This window comes from Lissotriton vulgaris, chromosome 12 (genome assembly GCF_964263255.1).
Source record: "Lissotriton vulgaris chromosome 12, aLisVul1.2, whole genome shotgun sequence".
In the NCBI taxonomy this organism is placed as follows: Eukaryota; Metazoa; Chordata; class Amphibia; order Caudata; family Salamandridae; genus Lissotriton; species Lissotriton vulgaris.
Genome location: NC_141700.1, coordinates 356,276,053 through 356,303,308, shown reverse-complemented (window position 1 = coordinate 356,303,308; position 27,256 = coordinate 356,276,053). Strand labels below are relative to the sequence as shown.

The 27,256-nt window shown below is 44.6% G+C and overlaps 1 protein-coding gene across 1 annotated transcript in view; it reads right to left on the bottom strand.

Annotated features, from left to right (window-relative positions):
- ITFG1 (integrin alpha FG-GAP repeat containing 1) overlaps window positions 1–27,256 on the bottom strand; it is a 1,017,137-nt gene that overhangs the window by 214,736 nt on the left and 775,145 nt on the right. The window contains exon 13 of the mRNA XM_086945125.1: window positions 11,678–11,721. Coding sequence (XP_086801251.1) covers window positions 11,678–11,721 — 44 coding nt within the window. The remainder of the gene's footprint in view (window positions 1–11,677; window positions 11,722–27,256) is intronic.

Here is a 27,256-nt window from a genome sequence, read left to right as displayed (position 1 = left end):
GGGATGTTTCAAACCATTCGATAATTTCTGAGCTCTCGGCCCCACTTAATTTAATGTGCAGGGCACACGACCCCCTAGGGTGGGAAGTTTGAAGAAACAAAGCATGTGCACCAATCCGACATTATTAGAAATCATCTAAAGTCTTCGTAAAACAGAGTATAACATGACCTTTTCCTTCTAAACACCAACCTTGCTTTTCCATCCCTTTGTCGCTAGGCAACCGATGCCAAATACACTAATAATTATCCAGACTTTTTAAAGTTCTTGTAATTATGCACAGCTGGGTAATCGGGAAAAGAAAATACACATAACGGCGAAATGTAACAACAAAGTCAACAGGATTCGGAAAAGAAAGATCCCATTTAGGGGTGGTCCAGTTCTTGCTACAGTTTGGTGCCCACGAATGGTACTGCTGGGTAGAGGTCAGCTTTACTAACTGGATTGTGCTCTCACTTTGGGATATGGGCGCCATTCCCAAGCGTTCCTGGCATTTTTTTATTGACTAGTGGAGATCTACTGGCACTGAATTTGGTAAGCGAACATTGGTCTGTTTAAAGTAGTGTTTGGTGGCACTTTATGTTATTTCAGTGGATAAACCTGTTAAATTTGATCTTACCAAATGTCTCCCTGATGCGTTTTTGTACAAATGAGTGCCCCGCAGCGCTCTGCAGTTAACCTGTTTTCACCAGAGTGCATAGCTGTCCATTACCCCGCCTGAAATGCTGTGCATTTGAGACATATACATATATAAACACAAATGGCTGACAGTGGTGTATTCGATAAAATTACAATAATTTAGGAACAAATCCTGTTACATTTTGTTGCAACAAAAAATAAAAAATACTTATCTGAGCTGCAGCACAAAGAGCAGAAACACAAGCCTCCCACACGGACCTGCCAACATACTCACACCCGCTTTGGAGGGGGCCCTGCCAACATACGCCCACCCTGCTTTGGAGGGGGCCCTGCCAACATACCCCCAACCCCGCTTTGGAGGGGCCCCTGCCAACATACCCCCACCCCGCTTTGGAGGGGCCCCTGCCAGATTAAGGCCAAACTGGAGTCAAAACATCTACACTCAGCAACACAACCAAAAGAGCTGCCAGTTGGTTTAGATTATGGAGATTATTAGATTCTAATAGATGCCCATGACTGCACAACATTGTCACAATTTTCCTGAGAAGGAAGAAGTTGGGAAGTTTCATGTTTTTGTACATCTGGATTCTACTAAAATTATTATGAAAGATAGTTTTTGTGGGCAGTTTCTTTCCAGGCTATACTTAATAAAGTATGTTCTTTATCTTGTTCCCTACTTGAGATCTGTATCCTTCTTAAGAGTGCTCATGTGCTCCTCGAAAAATCAAGTGACTTATACACATTACAAGCCATCTAACATTACTTGCATTTGATCCATATGGACGTGGTAAACGCCCCGGAACCTTGTACCAATGTGAGGACATGCAGACTCGCCGCATAACTCATAAAAAAGCCTATTCTTCTTACCCACAACCACAATATAGTTGGCCACATTAAATGTACATTAGGTCACTGGGAGTACCTCAGCTGTGGGCAACCAGAAACTTCAAACAAATTCTTTGTGTATTTTGATGTTTGGTTATTTTCTAATTACCATGTTCGTCAAACTGTTGTGCCACTATTTCAAAATTCCAAAACTAAAGCACCCACACTGCACAGTAGAAAATGCTCTGCCCCCCCCCCCCCCACCACACTTCCCCTCATGTTGGCGAGAACACTGATAACGGATTTAAAATAGCTGAAATCTATTCTTTGGGGTTGTGGGGGGGCTCTACTCTGAATATATGATAGGCCTCAACTCCTCCTCTTCATAAGGCACTGTAACAACCTCTTGAAAAAGCGTCAAACTTGTTAAAATGGTTTAGGGTGCATTATTTTAAACAATTTTGAAAAAACGTACTAATTTAATATTTATTTTGCTTACTAGGTAGTTTGGTTGCACACATGTGAAATACCCGGTTTGTGAATGGAAGCAACATTCTGAACAGTTATTTTGTGTTGTCGTTCTGCACTATTTAATTTCAGACAATGCCATACTAGTACAAATGCTATTTTAGGTCTGGCGTTAGCCAAGACCTTTTGCTTTTACTAAAGCATATAATTTTCCTACTTATAGAGTCTTTCAGCTGGCAATTGGAATACATTGGTCTTTTACCGTGTCATTCACAACCTCACCTGTTGCAGCATACAGCATGGGGCAATAGGTAAGTTCACTTCAGCCACTGTCAAAGACAACCTTGTGTTGTTCCACAAGGGGCACATTCGCACACAAAATATTTCCCTTCAGTGTCATGTGCGCTTTTTAATGGCTAAAATAGTTTTGCTCTTTCCCACTTTTTTCTTTTTTTTAATACTGGAGAGGGCCTGGCTGCTCCCACAAAAATAGTTTTATAAATACCACAGCAAAATAAAATTAAAAATAAAGCAAAAAGGCTAACAGCTAACACAAGGCCCATGCGCTTTGCCAGGCCTTGTGTACAACAAGGGAAATGTCCTTAAGAACGAAGCCGGAATCCTGCTGTACCTTCACAGCGCCTGCAATAGATCTAGCGCGTCTTTAATACGCATTCGTTCAGGACGCGAGTCGTTATAACGACTTGCCTAAGGGGGCGCATTGGTGGAATTGTGTTGGATTTAAAGTCCAACACCTTGTGCAGACTGGAGTTGGAATAGTAAATTATCCTATTGCAAAATCCAGCGCCCCCCTAAGGCAAGTCGTTATAACGGCTTGCATGCTAAACAAATGCGTACTAAAAACGCATTTGTTCTAATGACAGCACTGTGAAGGCACAGCAGGATTCCGGTTTGCAGAATACCATCATACATTCGTACAAGTATGCATACTAAAATATATGTTCCCTCTAGACAGCAGCGTTCTAAGCGTACACTGAGAATGCGCTTACATAACAATTATTTTGTGGTCTTTTCTGCAATCCACATGATGGATAGGTTGCTCTGCTTATACTAGCTTGCTCGAAACAGCTTACTCGGATACCAGTTTGCACAAAACCATCTTTGTTTCGACATAGCGCGCTGAAAAACAGCTCAAATGTAGGCAGCGCATTGCTGATTTAGACATTTTTCATCTCCTCCATCACAATGTTTGTGTGGGGAGAAGGGTGAAAGGTTGAAACGGGATGGGGGTAGACTTCCGCCACTTACAGTAGAAAATAATCCGGTCGAAAAATCTGTAGAACCCAGGCACTTTCTGGCCATCCTTGCAAGAAAGATGTCACCCGCCCTCAAGCTGGAAAGTTATGCAAAAGTAGCTGTAAAGGCTCTGAGTGGATGTCTTATTGTTATAAAGGATGAAGATGATGCAGCAGTGTGACATCTTCCACCACCCTTTCTCTTAAGACATGAAAAGACTGCTGCTGCAATTGAGGTTGCATAGGAGATTGTTGCTGATCGGCAAATTAGAGGCTGCTACCCTAAAGCGCCTGTAATCTTGATGGAACCTTGCGGTTAAAATCCGCAGAACTTCTAGAGCGCTTGCGTGTCATTGACAACTGATCCTATACGCGGAAACTGCATACAGATGCTTATAAATCGGGCACCCTACTCACCCAGCTTCTCAGAAAATCGTTCCCTGCATTCAATCGGTCCCTAGACTTGAGATCCATACACAGACCTGGACACAAGTTATCACGCAAGCGGGATAAATGAGGCATTCTGTGAGTACTGCAGGAGGTGTACAGTAGAGTAACCCATCTGATATAGCTGGGGGGAATACCAAACCGGCACAGAACATCCAACAAGTAGTCCCAGTCCAGGGCATCAAAAGCTTGGCAAAGGTCAAGTGCTAGACAGCCCGCTGCAGGAAGTATATCAGGGGTCACATCCATTACATGACAGCCTTCATATGTTTAGGGATGTGCTACGTCCAGGTACAAAGCCACATTGGTCTGCATGAACAATGCTTTGGCAGGAGGGGGAGGCGTCGGTGAGCCAACACTTTACTCAGCACCTTAATCTAAGTATTCAACAGGGGCAGGGCTCTGTGAGAAGTTATGTCGGTAGGGTCTCTGTCTGGCATTAGTAGCAAAATCACCAGGGCCTGTACCATGGTAAAGGGCAAGGCTCCTTTGTCTAACGAGGGTTGGTATAGCCGTTCCAGTTAAGGAACCGCTTGGGTAACGAAAGTAGCATAAAATCCCACCTGTAGGCCATTGAGGCCCAGTGTTTTGTTCCGAGGAAGCTCTTTAATGGCCTCAGCGGCTGTTATAGGTGCCGCTAGGGCCTCCCTGTCTACAGCTATGACCTTTGGAAGGGGTGGATCGTCAAGAAAATCAGGGGGGGGGGGGCTCAGACAGAGACATGTAGTACTGCAATTGCAGCAGCAGTCTTTTCATGTCTTAAGAGAAAGGGGTGGTGGAAGATGTCACACTGCTGCATCATCTTCATCCTTTATAACAATAAGACATCCACTCAGAGCCTTTACAGCTACTTTTGCATAACTTTCCAGCTTGAGGGCGGGTGACATCTTTCTTGCAAGGATGGCCAGAAAGTGGGTTCTACAGATTTTTCGACCGGATTATTTTCTACTGTAAGTGGCGGAAGTCTACCCCCATCCCGTTTCAACCTTTCACCCTTCTCCCCACACAAACATTGTGATGGAGGAGATATCTGGTCAAAATCTCCTTCACTGCAATAGCACGTACTTAAGTCCACATATGACAAGCTTACCCGATACACAGGGGCATGAAGCAAGGATTCCCGTTGTCCTCAATGTAATTTATGTTGGCATTGGAACCACTGGATGCCCAAGGCAGGAGTATTCCCCTTGGCCTCACAGAAAGACCAGTGCAGGGGAAAAGCCTGCAGTTCCTCAGTCGAGGAAATCATGGTACTTGCTACCTCACACTAAAAGGTTTCAAAGAACCTACAGGACCATAGCAAGTGCAGCATATTTCCACCTGAGTCTTCACACTTCCAATAGTAAGAGTATTGTGGTAGATTTGCAAGCTGCAGCTCTGCTATATCAACGTTTTATCTTCAGAAAACTGTGGTTTGGGGATATGTCCCCCCCAGGCGAGACTGGTGAAGGAACAAAGGTTTAGGAAAGTTAGGTCAGGGGGTAGATCTTTTGGGGGTTGCAGCGGCCAAACTGTCGAATAGACTCCACAGGGAGATCAGACAAATAAGGGAGCTCCTCCCATTCAGAAAAAGTGTAGAAACCTGGCTGTTCCCCAAGACCTAGATGCCTGACCATGTCTTTGACACATGCTCCTGCCTTTTCGAGCCACCAGCGCCTGGATGCCTGCAAGGTGACAGTGCGCTTTATAAGCTGAATCAATAAATAAATAAATTTAAAAAAAATAAAAAAAAAATAATCTTCGCGCTTAAAGCAATGTTCACTATGCAGAAAGCAGATGTTTGTTACAGAACATCATTCCCAGTATATGTGGTGTCTTCGAAAATCACGTGATCCAATGCCATGTAAATTGTAGAAACGTATACACCACAAGGCTAAAATAAACAGCGAGGTTAAGCTCTTTATAACTTCCTATGTGCACTTGAAATCATCAAAGGAAACATCATCTTCCTCTTCTTCCTAGGCAACTCAGACTTTACACAAAATACTATTTCTTCCAAGGCTACACCTCTATTAAAGGAAACACCATCGGTAAGCTTTCCTCCTAAGGTTGCTTCTGCTCAGCAGACACAGGCTTTCTGGAAGTCTATAATGACTACTCTTAGCATCTACTAGGGGAGCAGAGCCTGTGACATCAGCAAATGTTGCTGCAAAGTTATAGACCTCAGTCTTCGCTTCTTCTGTGGAAATGGTTTTCTTTTGGCAGAATACAATGTAGTGTGGAAAATCAACCTTGGCTAAATCTTGGGTTTCTGTCTTACTGCTTCAAACGCTGCGGAGGCTTTGTTAACATGAGCCAACACCAGCATAATCCTCTTCAACATGTCTGTGTATACCCCAAAACCATGGTCTCAGTACATCACTGGTCCTTCAGATCCTGCAAACACAAGATCCTGCCCCATCACATCAGCTAGAGTTCACCACTGTGTGTTAGGAGGGCTGATAAATCAAACTAGAAGACATTCTCACCCAACCCAAGCCATATTCTCCAAGTGCCTCATCATAGGATCACTGTCCTCTTCATTTTCTGAAAAGCAAGGTCCCAGGCCCTCCTCCCAGTGGCTGGGTAGCATACATACGCCATCAGGACGCTATGTCTACAATGAGGAAATTACCGGCACCTTTACACATCCACAGTTCCTCTAATCAGGAGAAAATTTCTAGTGCTGAGGAACTCAACTCCAAGCATATCCTTCCACTCCATGCATGGTAATAAAGGTCATGCAGCAGTCCTGCTCCACGCTGTGGATGCTATTCTAGACAACTGTCTAGGTAGGAGCTGTTCTTGGGTAGCCAGCCTTTCCTCGATGGTCTATCCTGAACATGCATTTTTCATTGCAGTTACTGGGACTCCAATCATTGATCCTTCTGGAAATATCTCTCACTGTCCTCAGCCAACTCCCTCTGTCCTTCAAGATCTATCTCCCATCCACTCAGAGAAAGTAGGTACAGCTCCCCATCCTTTCATTCCATTAGGGTCACACTCTGTAACTAAACCCACATTAGCTATCCATTTTGTCACGTCATTACTATGATGCTTTCCAGAAAAACTCTGCTTCCATCTACTGCAGAGAATACCGTGGCTATGATAGCTGAAACATAGGAGCCGTAAAACATCACTAGGTGGATTTCCACCTTCCTTGCTACTGTTTTTGAAGGTTCAGCGGTGAGCAAGTTCGGGGGGAGGAGGAAGTGTCAGTAAATTTGGTATCAACCAAAATGTTGATAAAGCTCAGGAAGACAATTACTTAAGATGTGCTCCCTTGAAATCAAGTTCTGCATATTTCAGAGTCAATGCTGCCAGGAGTGGCCAGCATGGATCAGGGGTGGTGGGGCGGGAGTAAAGGATATTTAAAATTTCTTTTTCTTTTTTAAACGTACCTTACCGCCGCATCTCTCCGTCATCTCTTCTCACGTCAGGAATCAAACAGGAAGCAGGCAGCCAGCCTCCCCTAACCAATCACAATGCTGCAATGCAGTGTTGTGATTGGTAAGCACCCAGTCTCCTCTGACCAATCACAATGCTGCAATGCAGCGTTGTGTTTGGTCTGAGTACTACGCTTCTGCGCTCAGCCAGGGACTGGAGGCCTGGGCATGTTCTCCAGGCAGACTGTAATGCAGCCTGCATGGAAAACAGGGAAAGTGTGCATGACGGTATGGTCTGCCCGAGAGGGCCGGCCAAAACAGTCATGGCGGACTTAGGAAGGTACTACCACTCCTCTCCTGCTCTGCTGCTCGCCCTGTCACACAAAGCTTTAGCGGAAGGAGGACAAAATAAAATTACAATAACATTACGTTATTATCATTTTATTTTTTCCTTTCTTTTAGTGTTTCAAGGCAGTGGGGTGACGCTCCTCCGCCTTAGCGGAGGAGCAGCCACTAAATGTTGCTACCCAACGTGTAGAATCCACCCCTGGCTCTCAGCTTTGGCGAGAGTCTTTGGCACTGTTTATGAAGAGTAGCAAAGCAGTCTCACACTGAAGTTTGAGATCGGCAAACAGAGCTTTTTTAAGATAGTCCAATGCTTACAAACCGCCTATCATAGCGAGCTGGGTATCTCTTACATCTCTGATATTATAAAAATGCAACCTGTACTTCTATGGCATTGTGTATGGACCACTAACAGCACAGAGAGATAATCAAGGACTCGATTAATCTGGACCACGCCAATAGGATCACATGGTTGAGTTATGTTAAAAAATTCCTAAGGGACATAGGGCACCCAGATTACTACTTTACCCCAGAGAAAATGTATTCTATCTCCAGAAAGGAGCTAAAATTAACCTGTGTGACCCATTTAGAGTCACTTAGAGCCGCCCTGGAGATAAATAAAGGGATGGTAGTCCAACATCAAATGACCTTTATCATGTATGATAACCAACCGTATCTCTTATGTTGCACTGAGGGATACAATAGATACCTTTTAGCTTGTTTTAGGTTTAGTAGTTTCCATCGTCTGGTCAGTTATCCAGGGATAAATCATGGGTCCAGAGAACTTTCTCCTTGCCCCTGCGATAACGTGTCACCACAATCTACCATCCATGTGACATTGTTTTGTAAATTTTATGCAAGTAAAATAGCTAGATGGATCCTCCCTTTGTTAAAATTGGCAGGTTGGAGACAATGTAGACCAGATTTGTTATACTTACAATTTTTAGACAGTATTTTATCTGTATGTGCCATGTCTGGTTTTCTGAAAAATATACTGACAGTCAGGAAAAGTGTCAATGAACAAACTTACTCGGATCAAAGTGTGGCCTGAATGACTCTGTAGGTTAATCTACTCTTACCTGAAAAGCACTTTATGCACTTTGTGATAGATAATGTATTTTTAACTAATGTATATATCAAATGTTTTATTCGTTTTTATGAATATGGATGCATTTGTGAGTTTAAATGATTTTAAATGACTAAAATAGAATAAAGCTTATTTTAATTGAATTGAATTGAACAAGGAATTCTCTACCATGTACCTCCTTGGTATGGAAAAAATAACTTACAAAGGCAAAACTGTGAATGCCAAAACAGTAATACTTTGCACATTTATAGGATTGGTATGGAGAGCAATGTTTTGCGATACTGATTTGAAAGTTACTTAAACATATTAAGGCTGCAAAAATATGCCAATCATGCATCACAGTTATGCAGAGGCTGCATTTTAATATAAAATGTACTAGGAAAACCAATTGCATGAAAGGAAAAACCATCAGTAGTAGGTTGTGTCACCTATGCATCTATTCCCAACTCTTGAAAGCTGTGAGCCAAGAGTAAGGCTCACAATGTTCGGGCCTAATGGCGAAGTCTCCAATGAGATTAAAATCTTCTGAGGTGTGCGGCAAGGCTGCGTTTTGGCCCCCTAACGTTTTATACTCGATATTAAAAGCTCAGCCCTTATCTAACTACCATTACTCCCGATGTTCCCAGGGTGAATGGTGCTTCACTCCTTACCTTGCTATATGCTGACGCAGTGCTGATGGTTTGCACTCTGAAAGCTCTGCGTTTGCTGGTGTGCTCCTTTACCCAATTCATGGCTGATTTTAATCTTCAAGCAAACTTTCTGAAGTCAAATATTATGCATATTCAGGTTTCCACCCTTCCTAAGCGTATTCAGGATTCCACGCTTGCAGTTGGTATCAACTGCTTAGAAAGAACCAGCACCTTCTTTCATTTTGGGGTCATCTTTAATTCAGCTGGATCTTGGGCACCTAACATCTCACATACCACAGGCTGAAGCTACCTAGAGCAGCTGGCTCCCTTTTTAGTCTACCTCTGCCCCTTGTGGGGAGGGCACTCTCACCACATTTGCAGATTTATGCGACCCAGTGCATTCCTGTCGCAACGTACAGAGCCAGCATATTGAGTAATGCCATCTGTGAAGCCATTCAGGTGGAGAAAAATCGCTTTTGTAGAAAGGTCTTCTCAGCCCCTTTATCCTCCTCCCATTTTATTAGCCACTAGGAGCTGGGTATGACTTATATGTTCGACTATATCAGAGCTCGCCCCTTACTATTGTGGCTATCTATTTGGAGAACTGAGGAGGCCGGCCCTTAAGAGAGATGTTATTAAGGATCGTTTAGCATGCGATAAAGGCCTAAGCATACCATGGATAGCCAGCGTATGTGAAGAAAACATTCCAGGAGATTGGGCTGTCTTGCGTCTTTATGGAGCCTTGAAAACACTAATACTTAATCATGCTCGACTGTGGAAGTGCTAAAGCCCTCTATAGCAGTCTGCTTGCACCTGAACCTTGATAGTGTGCCGACTCAATATTTGCCTAGTGCACACAGTAGTGGCGACTGTCGCAATACTAAAGTGATGGGGGGATTAATATATTTTTTAAACCTGACAAGGTGGCCACTGCAGTCCTCTTCTCCGGCTCTTCTCCCTGCATGCACTGGGGCACAGTATCCCCACCCAATGTTGATGCTGCTCTCAATAGCATGAGAGCAGCTCCAGGATTGGTCTGAGCGGCTGAGACAGTGCCTAGAAGTCTGTGATATCGCTCCAACCCAGCTGTGCAACACAGCGCGTTGGAGAAATCTAAGGTGCATGTCTGTTTGGCCGGCTTAACACTTCTCGCTGCTATGCCGGCCCGCCCCTCCCTACACTGCTTGCATTGGTTCAGTCAGTCAGCGATCATTTTATTTTTCGCTGACTGCTGACTGACTGACTGACCAGTGGGGTGAAGCTTCTCCGTCATTATGGAGGGGCCGCCCCTGGCACACAGGCATTGGGAAAGATGTATTTTTTCATTTTAGGGAGGGGGCCGTTAAGTACTTACTCTGTTTTCTACTAGGGTATCAAAAAAACCCTGGTACTTGCCCATGCCCCTGTGATGGTAGATTCGGGCAATGTTACATTTGATCTTTTTCTATGAATTTTATACAAAACAATTTTTAATTCCATTTGTGAGGTCTCAGAATTTTGGGCAGTGTAGTTCAGCCTTTCACTTCCTACAACAACTCACTGACATTGATTCCTGTCTCTATGTTGGCTCTTTTCTGAGATCCGCTGTGCAGTCACTAAGAACGATGCACTTTGAGTAATTTAAAAACAATTTTTCTTTACAGATTGATATGTTTTAATTGCACTTGAACTATTGCATCTCATTGCATTTTTATCTAATATGATATTGTATTTTATAGTATTTTAATTTGTACTTAAACGTGCATTCTCTTATATTTCGTGTTTAACCTGGATTGCGTACTTTCTGGATGCATAAATAAAAATAAAGTATTTCCTGAATTCTGAGTACGGTTCACATGGGATAAGAGTCTAGGAGCCACTTTACGTGAGTACCTTTACATACCTAACAGACACGTCTTTCAGGAGGCATTTTAGTTTATCTACTTTAGCTCAGAGCTTTAAATGGGCCGGTACTGTCCGGTACAGAGTACCAGAACTTTTTTATTTTGAGAAGGAGAGTACCGGCACTTCTCAAGAGAAATACTAAACTTTTAATTGGAGAGTACCAGCACTTCTCAGAAACAAGCAGTAACACTGGTACAGAGTACCTGCACTTCTATTTTTCCATTTCAAGCACTGCTTTAGCTTGTACGCAAAACTCAATAATTATTGTAAAAGACCCATATAGCAGAGAGAGTATTTTGTACATCCGGAGTGAAGATTCACAGCACCTATTAAAAGTACTCCAGTTGTGAAAAAACATTTTAATGCTAATAAAAGTGTGACAGAGAAGTGTAAATCTCACAGTCAAAGGGATTCTACTCATTCAGCAATTTTCCACCACGTCTTACTCACGAGACTACAGGAAGTTATAGTCCATATGTTTACAGAGAACAAGCACATCAATAGGAAAGCCGTTTCCAACAAGACTAAATTAAGCATGACCCAAACCAATAGTATAAGGTATGAGGCATTAGACGAAAACTGCCATCTCTCTCTGTATATAGTCATGAAGGATCTGTGGCCAAGCAGACATGAAAACGTCAACTCCTTGATTTACATTTTAGTTCTGTGTGCAGGTAATATCTTCAAAAGTCAAGTGTGCATATAATATAGAGAAGAGTGAACTGGTCTACTTACTTTTGCATGATCGGGGCAGTCATTTGAACAAAGTCCACTAAGAACTGTGGTGAAAAAAAGAGAAAAATAGCAAGTATTACTTATTATACAGCATTAGCAAATATACTATCCTATATGGAACACTACTTCCACCACCACAGTTTATGTAAATGTTACTGGCCAGCACAGAAAAACTACAACATACAGGTGGGGAAAAGAATTATATTTGATACTCTTGTACGCATCAGGGTAAAGCCCTGCATTACAGGTTTTATGCATCAAACCAGATTCAAAGACGCTGATTTTTACATGAAGGGAGACAAGTTTCACGAGGCAGCCAGAATGAGGACAATCCACTTTAGCCATTAAAGTACTTTGTTCTATGCTTTACAGCCTGAACATTCTGGATTAGATTCTACAAGAGCTAGGAAGCCGGCTCAGAGAATTCAACTCTGTCATCTGACATATGGGATTATCTCCAGGCCACCAGTTTGAATCTGGAAAACCAGACTGGTCATCCTATTCTTCCCTAACCAGTAAATTGACACAATTCAATTTGGTGATAGTATTCGAGAACTTCGAAACTGTACAAGTGCAGTATAAAAAACACGTTATTATGTATCCTAAAACAGGACATACATTTCTTTACAAATCTTATTTTGGGTAAACCTTCTACAATGATAAAGACGTACTCGTTCCCCTCTCATTACGCCACTGGTCTGCTAGCAGTTTGATATCTGAAAAAGGCTTAACATTTTAGATACAAGGTATCCTCCTTGCATGGGCTGAGATTCAGAGAGAGAAAAAACAAAGTCTACGTAATGTAGTGCTGGCTCATCTTTTGGTAGTCTAGCCTAATTCAAGGTGAAAAACAGAAGGAGATACAGTTAAGATACAGCAAAGAGTAATATAAACAGCTCCAGCAATAGAGTGTAAAGGCAGCATGAAGGAAATTCCATAAAGAATGACCAATGATATTAAACACTGAAAAATTTAAAGCAAAACCACAATTTTTTTACTTGAATAAAGTAAAAACGAAATGGTCTATGTAAGTTTAGAGTTTTAGTCAATGGAAGGTTCAAAAAGAGACTGCGGGTGATCGCAAGTTTTAAGCTTGTCACAGGACTGGCCATGGACTGGATGGCATGGAGGTGACTGGTAACTAACCTGTGTGGTGCAAGGTAAGTAGTTGATCTGGAGAAAAATTCATCCAAGCAGAAGGTGGGCGCTAAGGATGTACAAATAAAGCTCGCTTTTGTAGGGTTGTTGGTTGTTACTAGTGAGGTATATAGTGAATAAAATACCCCAGAGCAGGAACAAGTGCAGAAGTGTGCATAGAATCAAAAACGTCCTCAACTTGCTTCCACATGGGCCATTTTTCAGCTTCTTCTTGGGCGCTAAATTATTTTTTTGTTATTCTGGAATCTAAGTCTCAGAAAAGCATTCAAGGTGTTAGAACTTTGTGAATACATTTCCCACAACATTTCTTTTACATGTTGTCAGGTTTTATGATGCTCACAAAAAAAGGTAAGTTCTCGGCTTTCCCTAGACTAAAGGTCAAGAACAAGGCCTTTACTCTGCCCCAAGAGTTCTCTAAAGGTGTGTTATAGTACTGCAGAAAATGTATGCCTCTATCCGCCTGAAGACTTCAATGTTGTAGTGCTGGAACAGGATTCACTGGGCCTCTAGAGATCCAGAAACAAAGTTGATCTTGAGCAAAAGATTGTTGGCATAAAAGGTGTCCCTTCTTACTACCTACTTGTCACAAAAAGCTTCTTGCTGCAGAAAAGATCCTCTAATGACAGCATTTGACTTGAATTGGCATTCTCCTTACCCTGGTGACAAATAGGAACATGGTCCAAAACACAATGGCAGTCTCTTCCAATCTTAAGTGTTGGCTCTTGGCGAATACAGTGGAGAAACAAAATCCTTCATTGACAATGTTGTCTTTAGTGTTGAAGGAGTCCAATCAATCTGCTCCGGAGACCGCCACGACATCCCATGAATAAATACAGCCCTTGCCACACTGACAACGCACTCCCTGGAAAAGTGTACTCCATTGTTATCACCTGGCACATCTACATACACACTGCAGGATTGGAGAAAACGTCTAACACATATAAGACCTGAACAAATCGTCTGAGAATAGGACTAGATTAGCTTGGAGCATAGGAAAACTAATACTATTTGCCAAATGATGCCTATTGCTAACTAATGGATTTCTCTTTTCAGTTTCTGCCAAAGGGTTTCCTAGAAAGGAGATTGGGATGAATAGTTTCCCAGTTTCACCTTTACCTTCCCAGTGGATTACTAAAGAGCTCATAAATGTTCACAAACAGAAGGAAATTCAATGTTCTAAAGGCAAAAGCAGGAGATGGATGTGGGGAAAATGATGTGCAAGTCTCACAGACATCCCAAAGCCCACCTGGTCTCAGAGAATAGGGAAGAAGATTGCATTCTCCTTGTCTTGTAAAGTAGCATCCCACAAGACGTCCCATGGTCAGGACAGGGTGTTACAGGCAAAGGATTAGGAGGGGGGAAGATGAGACCTACAACAGAAGCACCTACATTTGCTTTACCATCTTTCGACCACAGTGCTGACACATAGCGCCTCATCACCACTTTCGTGGGGCTCAGTATCTATTAAGGTTAAGGGGATTCTGAAGGAATAAATTGCAGGGTATCACTGGGGATAAAATTGGAAAACAATTTTGACCAAAGTAGAGGAACTGGAAAAATTGAAAAGTTACTCCTATACAGTGGTGACAGCAAGGAAATAAGATATAATGAAAAGCTGTGAGAATAGTTTGTGTTCTCAGGTCTATTCGTTTAAAATTAAATGTTTACTTTCAGAGCAAATACATGGTACCAATGAAGAGTCAAAGACGGCATTCCCTCAAACGATTAGTATGTTGCAGGCTTAGCCTGATTGCCAGGATGAAACTAACCTTTTAGAAGCAATAAAAACGCCTACATTGCTGTTCACTTGGAGATCGAGCCTTCTCCCTAGTTGCAGCATTAAAATGGAACAAACTACCATTGCATCTTTTTACTGTTGTTGGGTGTGTATGTTTATGGTGCTCACATGAATTGCACTGTAATCTTACATACACCTCTATTACTGTGGTGCCGTTGAAAAGGAGACACACACCCTGTTCTTCCCAATTACCAATCCTTAGACTGATAAAACAATTCACTAAATTTCGATATTGTGGCGTGTGCCTTAAAATGTAGTAAATTACCATTGCATCTTCAGAAGGAGAGCAAACCCCGAAAATGTAAGAAATCCTTAAAAATCGGCCCTTTCCTCTGATGTTTAGTGTGTGGACTCATTGTTTGCTGTTCTGATTTTCTCTCTCAAGACTTAGACTAACTGGTTTAGTAGAACTCTACTAGATAGCCCAATTGGGGTAATAGATTGTGCTTTACAAATAAGGGAATCAGAAAAGAATGAAAGCTACTCCAGCTAAATTAATACCTTAATACAATGTCACAGAACGCAGGGAGAAATAGAGTCATTTTTTATTTATTTCAAATTATATAGCGCATTATCACCCGGGGGTCTCTAAGCGCTTGTACCAGGCAAACAGACCACTCCATAGAACAGGCAGCTCCCCTACAACTCTCCCCAAGCTTCTCGGAACAGAATTGCTTTTAGCATCCGACGGAATGGCAGCAGCTTTGGTTCCTTACGGAGATCTGGTGGAAGTTTGTTCCATGCTGCCGGGAGCAGAGTAGAGAAAGCTCGACCGCCCTGGGTCGACAGACGATAGCGTGGGTTAGTCAGAAGCTTGGCCTCTGAAGACCTCAGTGCTCTACCTGGAATGTAACGCAATAGTCTACTTTTAATGTAGTTCGGTGCGTTGCCATAGATAGCCTTATGGGAGATGCACAGGCCTTTGAACAATGCCCTCTGTCTAACAGGAAGCCAATGCAGCTGGCGCAGGAGAGGAGAGGCATGCGCCTTCCTGGGCTTCCTATAGATTAATCTTGCTGCATCGTTCATCACGGTTTGAAGCCTCAACAGTTGTTATATAAGATGGGAAGGAATAGAACATCAGAATTAATAAAAATCATGATAGATGTCTTGCATGGCCATAAGCAGTGAAAGAGGTCAGCACACACCATCAATGTGCAATGGAAACAAGCCCAATGTCATATGAAGAACCGTATGAAGGGCCAACTCAGCATTTCATGCATTCAAGACTGAAAAAAAGAGTCTTATTTACTTCCGTCATCATAACGTCCGGTATTTATAGTGGTTATACACAATAATATGATATTAAGTACTTTATTAGAAAAGAGAGTAAGCAACCTACTTTTCTCTGTCCCCTCATATACAGTCACAAGCTTAGGCAAATCCAACAGATCTGACCATAGTAAGCTACCTTAAAGGCTATTTCTAATACAGACATATTCTATAAAAAAATAAGAAAAGCAAAAAAAAGATGCCAACTAAAGGAGATGGCTATAGAGGTACTGTTGGCTTTCAATTACTGTAACCTGAAAACATAGTTTAAATACCTAGAACTGGAGGTGTATTGGCCTACCAGCCCTTTTCAGGCGGATGTGCACATGTGATTAAGCTAAATGTTGCCACACTCAGCTCAAGAGATCCAATGGCTGAAGTGGGGTGATCCACTCCTCTATAGCGTATGATGTGTCGGGTGGAAGCAAATTGGCAGCTTAAAAGACCAACTGATTAAGAGGACAAGTACCACTATGTATGTAAATATTCTTGAATGTTTTTTACATGGGTCTGACTAGAAGACTAAAGAAAGATGTCTCTACACCAGATCTAAAAATAGCACTCTTGACTCAACTTTATCAGAAGAGTAAAGTATCATCAATACCTGCAGGCATCCCAGAGTAGATGGAATGATTTTTTTTATGTACCACTGAAAAGTTACTTTCAGTTTAAAAATAATCTGTCCCAAGTATGAGACTTGGATAAATCGCAAATTAGACTCAACTTTCCCTATTTGTTCGAACTAGCCCTTATAAAAAATAGTGATTAAAGTCACCTTGTTTGTGCCTCCCTGCCCCGGCTGCCGCTGCTGACGACATTCGAGGCCCCCCACCACCCGCAGGCTGCCACCTGCGCCTCATCACTGGTGGCCAGTGGTAGGCCGTAGGTAGGTTTGTTCATCCTTCGCTTTATTGCTTTTATTGTATTACCTGTATTTTCATTGTTGTGTCTGTGACTGCTGTTGTCTGTCTTCCCCCGCTGCCTGTACGTAGCTGCTCCTTCCCACAGCGAGCATACCAAGCGTTCGGAGCCTCCGTTGCCCCCGGCCGCCATGATTCATTCAGGCGCGGCCCTTCCTTACCGGCCCTTGGCTGCGCAAAACCATCTGCAGACCGATTTTCCGCTGTATCCGCCCTGGGACCCAGGAACTACGCGATCAGCAGTGTGTACACAACACTGCCTGAACCGGACAACCCTGTCCTGAAGACGATCCCGACTCACGGGGATCGAAAAGCCGTAGACATCTCAGCGCAACTTTATGGCGCATTTAACGTCTTTGGCTCTTGTAAAATTGTTTGATACCATGATTTAAGTGACTAAAACTTAATCCTGCGGAGCCATCACTGTATATTTCCTTTGTCACCTTGCGCCGTTCATGCTGTTCACGTTCAGCACTTGGATCATCACCTTTCACCAACTGTATATATCACCACTCACCAAGTGCCTTCGGGTTGTCACATGATTTCCTCTGTACAGTGTTGCCTAACTGTATTCCCATGTGAAACATCCCCCTCTGAATTGGTGAATAACAAGCTCTTAAACCTTATGAGCCTCCTTGTTTCCTTTTTATGTAATGCTGACTGCATACATCAACTACCTGTTGGGAATTGTTGTTTTATATATACCTTACACCCATCCCGACGTGGTTTATGGGTTTTACTCCTGCTGTTCTTGCACACTTCTGCCCTCTGTGGCACTCGTTTTTCCCTAGTTTTTTTGTGCCTTTCTGCCCTCTGTTTCACTTGTTTTTCCCTCGTTTTTGTGCCTTTCTGCCCCCTGTTACACTTGTTTTTCGGGCCTTTCTGCCCTTTGTTCCACTCGTTTTTCCCTTGTTTTTTGTGCCCTTGTGCCCTTTGCTCCACTCGTTTTTTGTGTCCTTCTGCCCTCTTTGCAACTCGTTTCCCCCTTGTTTTTTATGCCTTTCTGCCCTCTCTGCCACTCGTTTTTCCCTATTTTTTTGTGCCTTTCTGCCCTCTGTGCCACTTGTTTTCCCCTACTTTTTTGTGCCTTTCTGCCCTCTGTGCCACACGTTTTTTTGTGCCCTTCTGCCCTCTGTGCCACTCATTTTCCCTTCGTTTTCTGTGCCTTTCTGCCCTCTGTGCCACTCGTTTTTCCCTAGTTTTCTGTGCCTTTCTGCCCTCTGTTCCACTAATTTTTCCCTCGTTTTTTGTGCCTTTCTGCCTTCTCTTCCACTCGTTTTTCCCTCGTTTTTTGTGCTTTTCTGCCCTCTGTTCCACTCGTTTTTCCCTAGTTTTTGTGCCCTTCTGCCCTCTGTGCCACTAGTTGTTCCCTAGTTTTTTGTGCCTTTCTGCCCTCTGTTCCACTCATTTTTTTTGCCTTTCTACCTTCTGTTCCACTCGTTTTTCCCTAGTTTTCTGTGCCTTTCTGCCCTCTGTTCCACTCGTTTCCCCCGCCGCTGTGCCCCCTGCACCCCGCTCCCATGACTGGCCACTGCCCATTCGCTTCCCCCGCCTCCCACCTCCCAGCTGCTCCTCCCTCCTACCTCCCCATCTAGGCAAGCCGCTGCGCGGTGAGGAGAGCGACGCTTGACCCCACCAGGTATGTCGCTCCCCCTCCGCACAGCACCACCTGTGTCTCCCTGCCCCAGCTGCCGCTGCTGACGGCGTTCGAGGCCCTCAACCACCCGCAGGCTGCCACTTGCGCCTCATCCTTGGTGGCCAGTGGTTTGTCGTAGGTAGGTTTATTCATCCTCCGCTTTATTGCTTTTATTGTATTGCCTGCATTTTCATTGTGTGTGTCTGTGACTGCTTTTGTCTGTCTTCCCCAGCTGCCTGTACGTGGTCTGTGCCCCTTTGTCTTCACTCTGACCCCTCGCTGTCCCAGTGCTCTCACTGCCCGGTTTTACCTTCTGTTCCCCTCGCTGCCCCCGTGCTTCTCTGCCCGTTCTGCCCTCTGTTCCACTCGTTTTTCCCTCGTTTTTTGTGCCTTTCTGCCCTCTGTGCCACTCGTTTCCCCTCTTTTTTGTGCCCTTTTGCCCTCTGTTCCACTCGTTTTTTGTGCCCTTCTGCCCTCTGTGCACTCGTTTAACCCTTGTTTTTTGTGCCGTTCTGCCCTTTGCTCCACTCATTTTTCCCTTGGTTTTTGTGCCTTTATGCCCTCTGTTCCACTCGTTTTTCACTCGGTTTTTTGTGCCCTTGTGCCCTCTGTTCCACTCGGTTTTTTGTGCCCTTCTGCCCTCAGTGCCACTTGATTTTCCCTCGTTTTTTGTGCCTTTCTGCCCTCTGTTCCACTAGTTTTTCCCTTGTTTTTTGTGCCTTTCTGCCCTCAGTTCCACTCATTTTTCCCTAGTTTTTTGTGCCTTTCTGCCCTCTGTTCCACTTGTTTCTCCCACGTTTTTTGTGCCCTTCTGCCCTCTGTTCCACTCGTTTTTTGTGCCCTTCTGCCCTCTGTGCCACTCGTTTTTCCCTTGTTTCTGTGCCCCTTTTGACTTCTGTTTCACTTGTTTTTTTGTGCCCTTTTGCCTTCTGTGCCACTCGTTTTACCCTCAATTTTTGTGCCCCTTTTTCCTCCTGTTACCTTTGTTGTCCCTCACCGCCCTCACCACTGTGTCCTCTTCGGCCCACCCCCTGGCTGCCCACTGCCCATTCGCTGCCCCCTGCCTCCCACCTCCCAGCTGCTCCTCCCTCCCACCTCTCCGTATATGCTAGCCGATGCGCGGCCGCGCAGAAGGCGTGCCTAAGGCGAGGCAGTCTGCGCCTGTCCGCGCCATCCCACACGGCTACAAGATCACCTGCAGAGACCGCACCAACGGAGTCGGACGAGGAATCTCCATCGTCCACAAGATCAGCAACAGGATCTCGACTAGCACCGACGACGCGCTCAGCACCGCCGAACACATGCATTTCCAGATCCACACAGACCTTAATTCCACCCTCAGAGGCACCCTCGTCTACAGACCCCCCCGGACCCCGCCCCTAGTTCAGCGACTCCTTCGCCGACTTGATCAGCACGCACGCCCTGACCTCCACTGACTACATCCTCCTCGGAGACCTGAACTTTCACCTTGAGAACAACAACGACAACAACTCCACAACCCTGATCACTAACCTTGTCAACCTCGGATTGAAGCAACTTGTCACAACGCCCACCCACTCCGCCGACCACACGCTCAACCCAGTCTCCTCAAGCCCGTATGTCTCCTCCAGCCACACCACCGAACTCCTCTGGACCGACCACCGCTGCATCCACTTCGCCTTCCAGAAACCCACCACACACCACCGCATCCAACAGATCCCCCGCCACTGCTGGAGCAAAATCACCGAAGACCAACTACATGCAAACCTCGCTCTCAGCCCACCCACCAAACCCTCCAACAACGATGACGCTGACCACAGCCTCGAGGACTGTGCCAACACCCTAGCCCCGCTGAAGAAACCCCCCAACAGAGACACCAGCAAGAGGGCCAGCTGGTTCACCCCAGAACTCCTAGCCTCCAAGCAAGCCTGCCGGAAACTAGAGAAGAAATGGCACAGTGAACAAACTCCGACAGCCACGCAGCACACAAGGACGCCATCCGCAACCACCACCACCTCATCAGGGCGGCCAAGAGGACCTCCTTCAAAGAACGCCTCAACAACAACGCACACAATAGCAAGGAGCTCTTCAACATCATGAAGGAACTCTCCAACCCCAGCTCCAACACCAACGACATCCCGCCGTCGCAGGCTCTGTGCGACTCCCTCGCCACCTTCTTCCACCACAAGATAGCAGACATCCACGACAGCTTCAACACCCAGACAGCCCCAACAGCCAGCAACACAACAGACCCTCCGTACACCATCGACCACAACCCCCTGCTAGCCTGGGCCAGCGTGAGCATTGATGACACCATCAAGACCATGCGCTCAATCCACTCCGGCTCTCCGTCGGACCCATTCCCGCACCACGTCTTCAACAGAGCAAGCAGCACCATCGCACCCCACCTGCGCAACGTCATCAATCTCTCCCTCAAGACTGCGACCTTCCCAGAGATCTGTAAACTCGCCGAGATCGACGACCTACTCAAAAAACCTAAGGCAGACCCAAGAGACCTCAAGAACTTCCGGACCATCTCTCTGCTCCCCTTCCCGGCAAAGGTCATCGTGAAAACCGTCAACAGACAGCTAACCCGATACCTTGAAGAAAACAGAATCCTGGACCCTTCCCAGTCAGGGTTCCGCAGCAACCACAGCACCGAGACTGCCCTCATTGCCACCAATGATGACATCAGGACCCTGCTGGATAATGGCGAGACCGCAGCACTCGTCCTCCTAGACATCTCTGCCACCTTAGCCTCCAAGATCATCTGCGGCGTACCCCAGGGATCCTCCATAAGCCCGACGCTGTTCAACATTTACATGGCCCCGCTCGCACACGTAGCCTGACAGCACGACCTCAACATAATCTCCTACGCCGACGACACTCAGCTGATCCTCTCCTTCACCAAGGACCCCATCACAGCCAAAGCCAACCTCCACGAAGGAATGAAGGCTCTCGCCGACTGGATGAAGTCCACCCGTCAGAAGCTGAACTCGGATAAGACTGAGGTCCTCATCCTCTGCTCCTACCCTTCAGCCTGGGACGACTCCTGGTGGCCGACGGCACTGGGGGCAGCCCCGACACCCACAGACCACGCACGCAACATGGGAATCATCCTCAACTCAACGCTGTCAATGACCAAGCAAGTCAACGCTGTCTCCTCCTCCTGCTTCAACACCCTCTGCAAGCTCCGCAAGATCTACAGATGGATCCCGACAGATACAAGAAAGACAGTCGCCCAGACCCTCGTCAGCAGCAGACTCAACTACGGAAATGCCATCTACGCGGGAGCCCCGACCTAGCTCATCAAACGACTACAACGCATCCAAAACGCCTCGGCACGACTGATCCTCGATGTACCATGCCACGGCCACAACACCCCCCACCTGAGAAACCTGCACTGGCTCCCCGTCAACAAGAGGATATCCTTCAAGCTCCTCAACCACGCACACAAGGCACGCCACAAGAATGGCTTAGCCTACCTCAACAGACGGCTCTCCTTCTACATTCCCAACCGCCAGCTACGCTCCGCCAACCTCTCACTCGCCACCGTCCCACGCATCTTAAGAACAACCACCGGTGGGAGATCCTTCTCCCACCTCGCCGCCAAGACATGGAACACCCTTCCACCGAGCTTACGACAGACCCAAGACCTGCTGACCTTCAGGAGGATACTCAAGACCTGGCTGTTCGATCAGTAGCGCCCCCCCAAGCGCCTTGAGACGCTTGCAGGTATGTAGTGCGCTTTACAAATTAATGATTGACTGGCAGCTGATTTGGCTAAATTTCCAACCCATTCTCCTGACCATGGTGAAATTCAGAAAGACCAAAATGAATCTGTTCTGATCACAGCGTAACTCATAAACGAAAGGGAAAAATACCACTAAATGAAATCACACAGAAATATTTGAATCAAAGAAGCTTGAACTGCTACTAGAGAGAGTGGTTTGTGCATGGAAAAAGATCAAACAGGAAGTTCTTGCGAGGCACCTGTATTCCATTCCTCTTCAGTACTCTGAGGTGAAGATGAAATGTCCATTACAGCAATGCCACTCCACCTTCATGTTCAAGACTGTGAAGTCCAGAGGGGAAGGCAGGGCATTATTTCAAAGCATTTGAGTGTCATCAAACCAGTGCAGCTTCCTCCAACAGATGATGTTGTGACAATCTGTTGCCTCTTCATGTCAGTATCAACCCACATCACTGTGTGGCTCAGGCTTGGGCATCATGTTTTCCACCTCAGTCAGAAGAAAACATGAACCTTGCCATTTTGTTGCGCAACACAAGCAAATAAATCTACTGCCATCTCAAGGTAATTCATCACTAGTGTGCAATAAGTCATAACAGACCTTTTTTCCAACAATATCTCTACCAACACTGCACTACATAATAGCCGCTCAGTCACGGACACCCTCAGAAAGACTGCATGGCTCATTCTGAGTAAGGTGGGAATTCTGATTTAGGCACAAACAGGAGTTTGCCTATATGAAGATCATGATTTTTTACGGTAACTGCTTCACCACATGATTTTCGGCACACACAAATTGCCATTATTTGTGCAATATTCAGAAAACACGTGGAATAGCAATGTTTTCTCCTATTTCGAGGTGAGGAAATTGGAATGAGGCATAAATAGAGAACAAAGTAAATAATACAGCTTGTGGGTCCCGCATTGCTCAAATGTGGTGTTACCGCATAAAAAGACTAAGGCCCTGAACGCACAACAAGGAGAGTGAAAGCCTGCAAAAATCTTTTAATTGTAGCAAGCAAATATATTTAAAATAACGTACTGAAATGCAGCATTTCAGTATTTATCTGTCCATGTCATCGACAGAACTGTGTCTGGAAGTCTGCGTAATAGATGTCATCGGCTTCAGAAAAATGACTGAGAGTAACGTGTTTTTAAAGCAGAGAACTAAAAGAATAAGAAAAGGAGGGAGCTGAGAGGTTTGTCAGATAGAATCTGCCTCCTGTATAACTCTTAATAACCAATGAGATTCATCCTAAGTTTTTTAGTTTTAATTTTCATATAATTTTTGATGCACAATTGTGGTAAGTGTTGCTGTTCCCGGAATTGACAGGGAAAGGCACTACGTGTTTTTAAAATACCCCTCACACACTAAGAATCCCATAGTGTCATGCTTCATCATAGGGATCTTCCCGTCCCTCTACGGGGTGGGCGGGCTTCGACCTACGAATACGTGGGAGCACTTTTTTTGTGAAAATAGGCTATGTGTGGTGTAAGTCCCTAATACACAGAGGTATTTTTTAGGGAGAGGTCGTATTCTGGGTCATTGACCATATACGAGGAAACCTTCCCTCAGATGCAAGCTCATGGGGCGGTATTACGTTTAACAAAAGTAGACTGAGGTGGTTGATTTTTACCCCCACTAAACAAACTTGCTGATTTTTGCAGTTTCTTTTAGGAAAATAGGCATATTACATATATAACATATGCATTTTCGAGTGTAGTAGGGATCATATTAGGTCCTGATGAGTGAAGCAGTGGGGACTGCTTACGAAACATGTTGACCAAGTAGGGCATTGTATATACCTCTACAAAAAAAAAACATTTTAACATTCTCAGCTAGAGAAGTGAATACATAGTTGTTTTCTACTAGCCATGAAATTTTTTAAGTATCTTCCTTTCCACATAGTATCACACTCCCTACCACTAACACCACACATAGCCTATTTTCACAAAAAAAAGTGCTCCCACATATTCGTAGGTCGAAGCACGCCCGCCCCGTAGAGGGACGGGAAGACCCCTATGATGAAGCATGACACTATGGGATTTTTAGTGTGTGAGGGGTATTTTAAAAACACTTAGTGCCTTTCCCTGTCAATTCCGGGAACAGCAACACTTACCACAATTGTGCATCACAAATTATATGAAAATTAAAACTAAAAAAATTAGGTAGAATCTCATTGGTTATTAAAGCAGAGAACCTACAGACTCCACAGTTCAGACATGTCTGTATGGAAGCCTCATGAATGGAGCCATCCTTGGTAATGTTAAAAGGAATGTTTTGTGACAAACGCTGTGGATTATTGTGGTGCACCTCTCCATAAACATTCAACTGAGCAGCAGCAAACCAGAGAGGATGATAAATCAATGACTTGGAGATTGCTTGATGTATTTAGTTGCTTAAAAACATACAACTGTACCTGGATCTGTATCCCAAAAGCCTACAGCTCGAGCACAGGCAAGAAAGCTAGCAATGCACCCTAGCATCACTCACACAAGCTAAACATTTCTAATAGTGGATACATTTAAATCATCTGAACAACTTAAAAACAGATAATCAATGTCTTAATTAAAAACCCAAAGGCTTCACCCACGACAATCTGATTTGAAATGCATCGTGTCCGAGGAGGCAAATTAAACAATCGATCCATCTGAATGTAATTAATTCATCCGGATTAGCATCTTCATCAGTAAACGTCAGGTTCCCTAGCGTTGTTCAGAGGTGGGAAGCTGCCACACTTCGCTTAGCGGTGTCTCTACAGCAGGCTCTGCCAGGGAAAGCTTCGTGCTGGCTCCAAGCCTGCCACAGGGCTACCAGCTAGAGAGCGTAGGATTTTCCAGGACTCTTATTGTCCTGAATCTGTGCACCTTGACAGGCACGGTAAATATGCGCAGGAAAACAAAACAATTGACCTACAGTCAGGAAGAACACTCACTATGCATCAAGGCAACCTATTTCTTTCTGTTTTGCATAAAGGAACAAGTGCTTTAGGGGCCTATACTTGCAAAACAAAATAAAATCCTATCAGCTGCAATAACAGGTCAACTGGCCAGCAAAGAAGTTTTGCAAAAAGTGCTTCGGCCAAACCAGAGGGAGCACTTCTGTCAAAAGGACTGCAGACAACATGGCCGCGATCTCCAAGTACGATCTGCAGCCTTCTGCTGGCAGGGCAGAATCAGTAGCCTGCACCTGCCCTGCAGGCTGGCACGCCCCATACTCTAAAAGACTCGCAGAGTGTTTAAGTCACTTTGTTTTCTGAAGATAAAGTTAGACTAGAATTATCAATGTAAGGTTAGTTGTAATGCTTTAAAGCATCTGGCATAAGCACTAAAATATACTCATGTTTATCAACTTAGAAAGTTCGATGCGAGGGTTTATGGCAACGCAGGTGAAGTGCCCTTTTTTAGGTCTTGCCTAGGCAGCCCATGCGCTGTCTCTTCAAGACATGCTGTATTTAGGATATGGGCTTCAAAAACACCCATCTCTTTCATTGGTTCCTTTTACTGTCCTTTATAAATGCTGGCTTTTCATTGCTGAATATACTTAGTAGTCCCTCCTTTTGGAATTTTGCCTCCTCTCATGAGGACTGCCCCTGTTACATGTGTTCTTACTCTTCGAATTATTTACACTTTGAGAGCACTCTTTTTTTGGTTGGCCTGCCTCTGCTTGTTAAGTGTTCTGTTTACTTATGCAATTAAGCTTCGGTCAGCTTAATTTGATTGGCGTCCATTATTCTTTTCGTGACTACCACTCACACCCTCCCACAACACTGCTTGCAGGCCCCCACCACCCCTTCGAGGTCCCTGCTCATTTTGCTAGTCAGCTGCATTTGCTTGCCGTCCCTTAATCTCCCTGTGCCTCCCCCTCACTGCTCCCACACTACACACAGGCCTCCACCACCCCTTCGAGGACACTGCTTGTTTTTTCGTTTGGTTAATTTACACATGATTTGCAGTGCAGTACCCTCCTTTAATCTCCCTTTCTGTGTCCCCGACCCCCTTGCACAACTATGCTTTCCCGCCCCCACCTCCGAGGTCACTGCATTGATTTTTTATTGTTAGTTTAAATTAGTAGCTTTCATTGTTTAAGCGGCCCATACTTATAAGGTCCCAAAGGCGAGACCAATTGCATTGCAAATGCATTGCCCTATACTCTCCCTGGGGTTTATTGGATACTTCCAGCTGTATTTGCCTGCCTGATACTGAAAGAAGACAAGTAGGCAGTCACTCGGTATCGTCTAGCTGAAGAACTGTCTGTTTTCAAAGGCACTTTTTGAGTGCCTAAACTCCCACAGAAACGAGCCACACAGACATAGGGCACAGATGAGACTTGGTATACATAGGGTGCTATATTTTCTGTACCGCCAGGAGAAAATATATGCACTGGTGTTTCGGGAAGAGTGGATATTAGGCACAGAAGTGGTAAAAAAATTACATAGACTCTGCCCTCCTGCAAAGACAGCACTGAAGTAATACCACAGGTGTCAGTTAAGTATTGGCAGCGATCCTACAAGCAGACAACAGTGCTTCCGACAGCTCACCTTTACATAACATCCAATACAACAAGACCACTAAATTGCAGACACCACAATGCATTAACCTCATTTACAACATAATTAGGGTAGGAAGGTGGTTTGCAGTGGTTAGGGAGGTTTTTAGGGTTCAATGACTGGTAGTGATAACTGATAGTAAGGGTTTGTTAGGGTTCAGGGATGAATAAGTGCTAAGGGGTATTAAGGGCTTAGGAATGAGTATGAGTTAAACTACAATATAAAAACCACTACTTAAATATATTATATATATATATATGTTGTAATGAAATAGGGGTATGGAGTGCTTACTCCCCTATAAAAAATAAAAAAGGGTGTTTAGCTCCCACATTAATATATTTATCATATTATATATACACATAAATAATGTAATCAAAATGGGGCATGGTGGGTTTACTTCCACATAAAAAATAAAAAAGGTTATATACCCCATCATAAAACACGCATTGGCACAGCCAATAGGTCTCGCCTGTGGGACCTTATGTGTTTAGGCAGAAGTTTTGGCTATGTTGTAA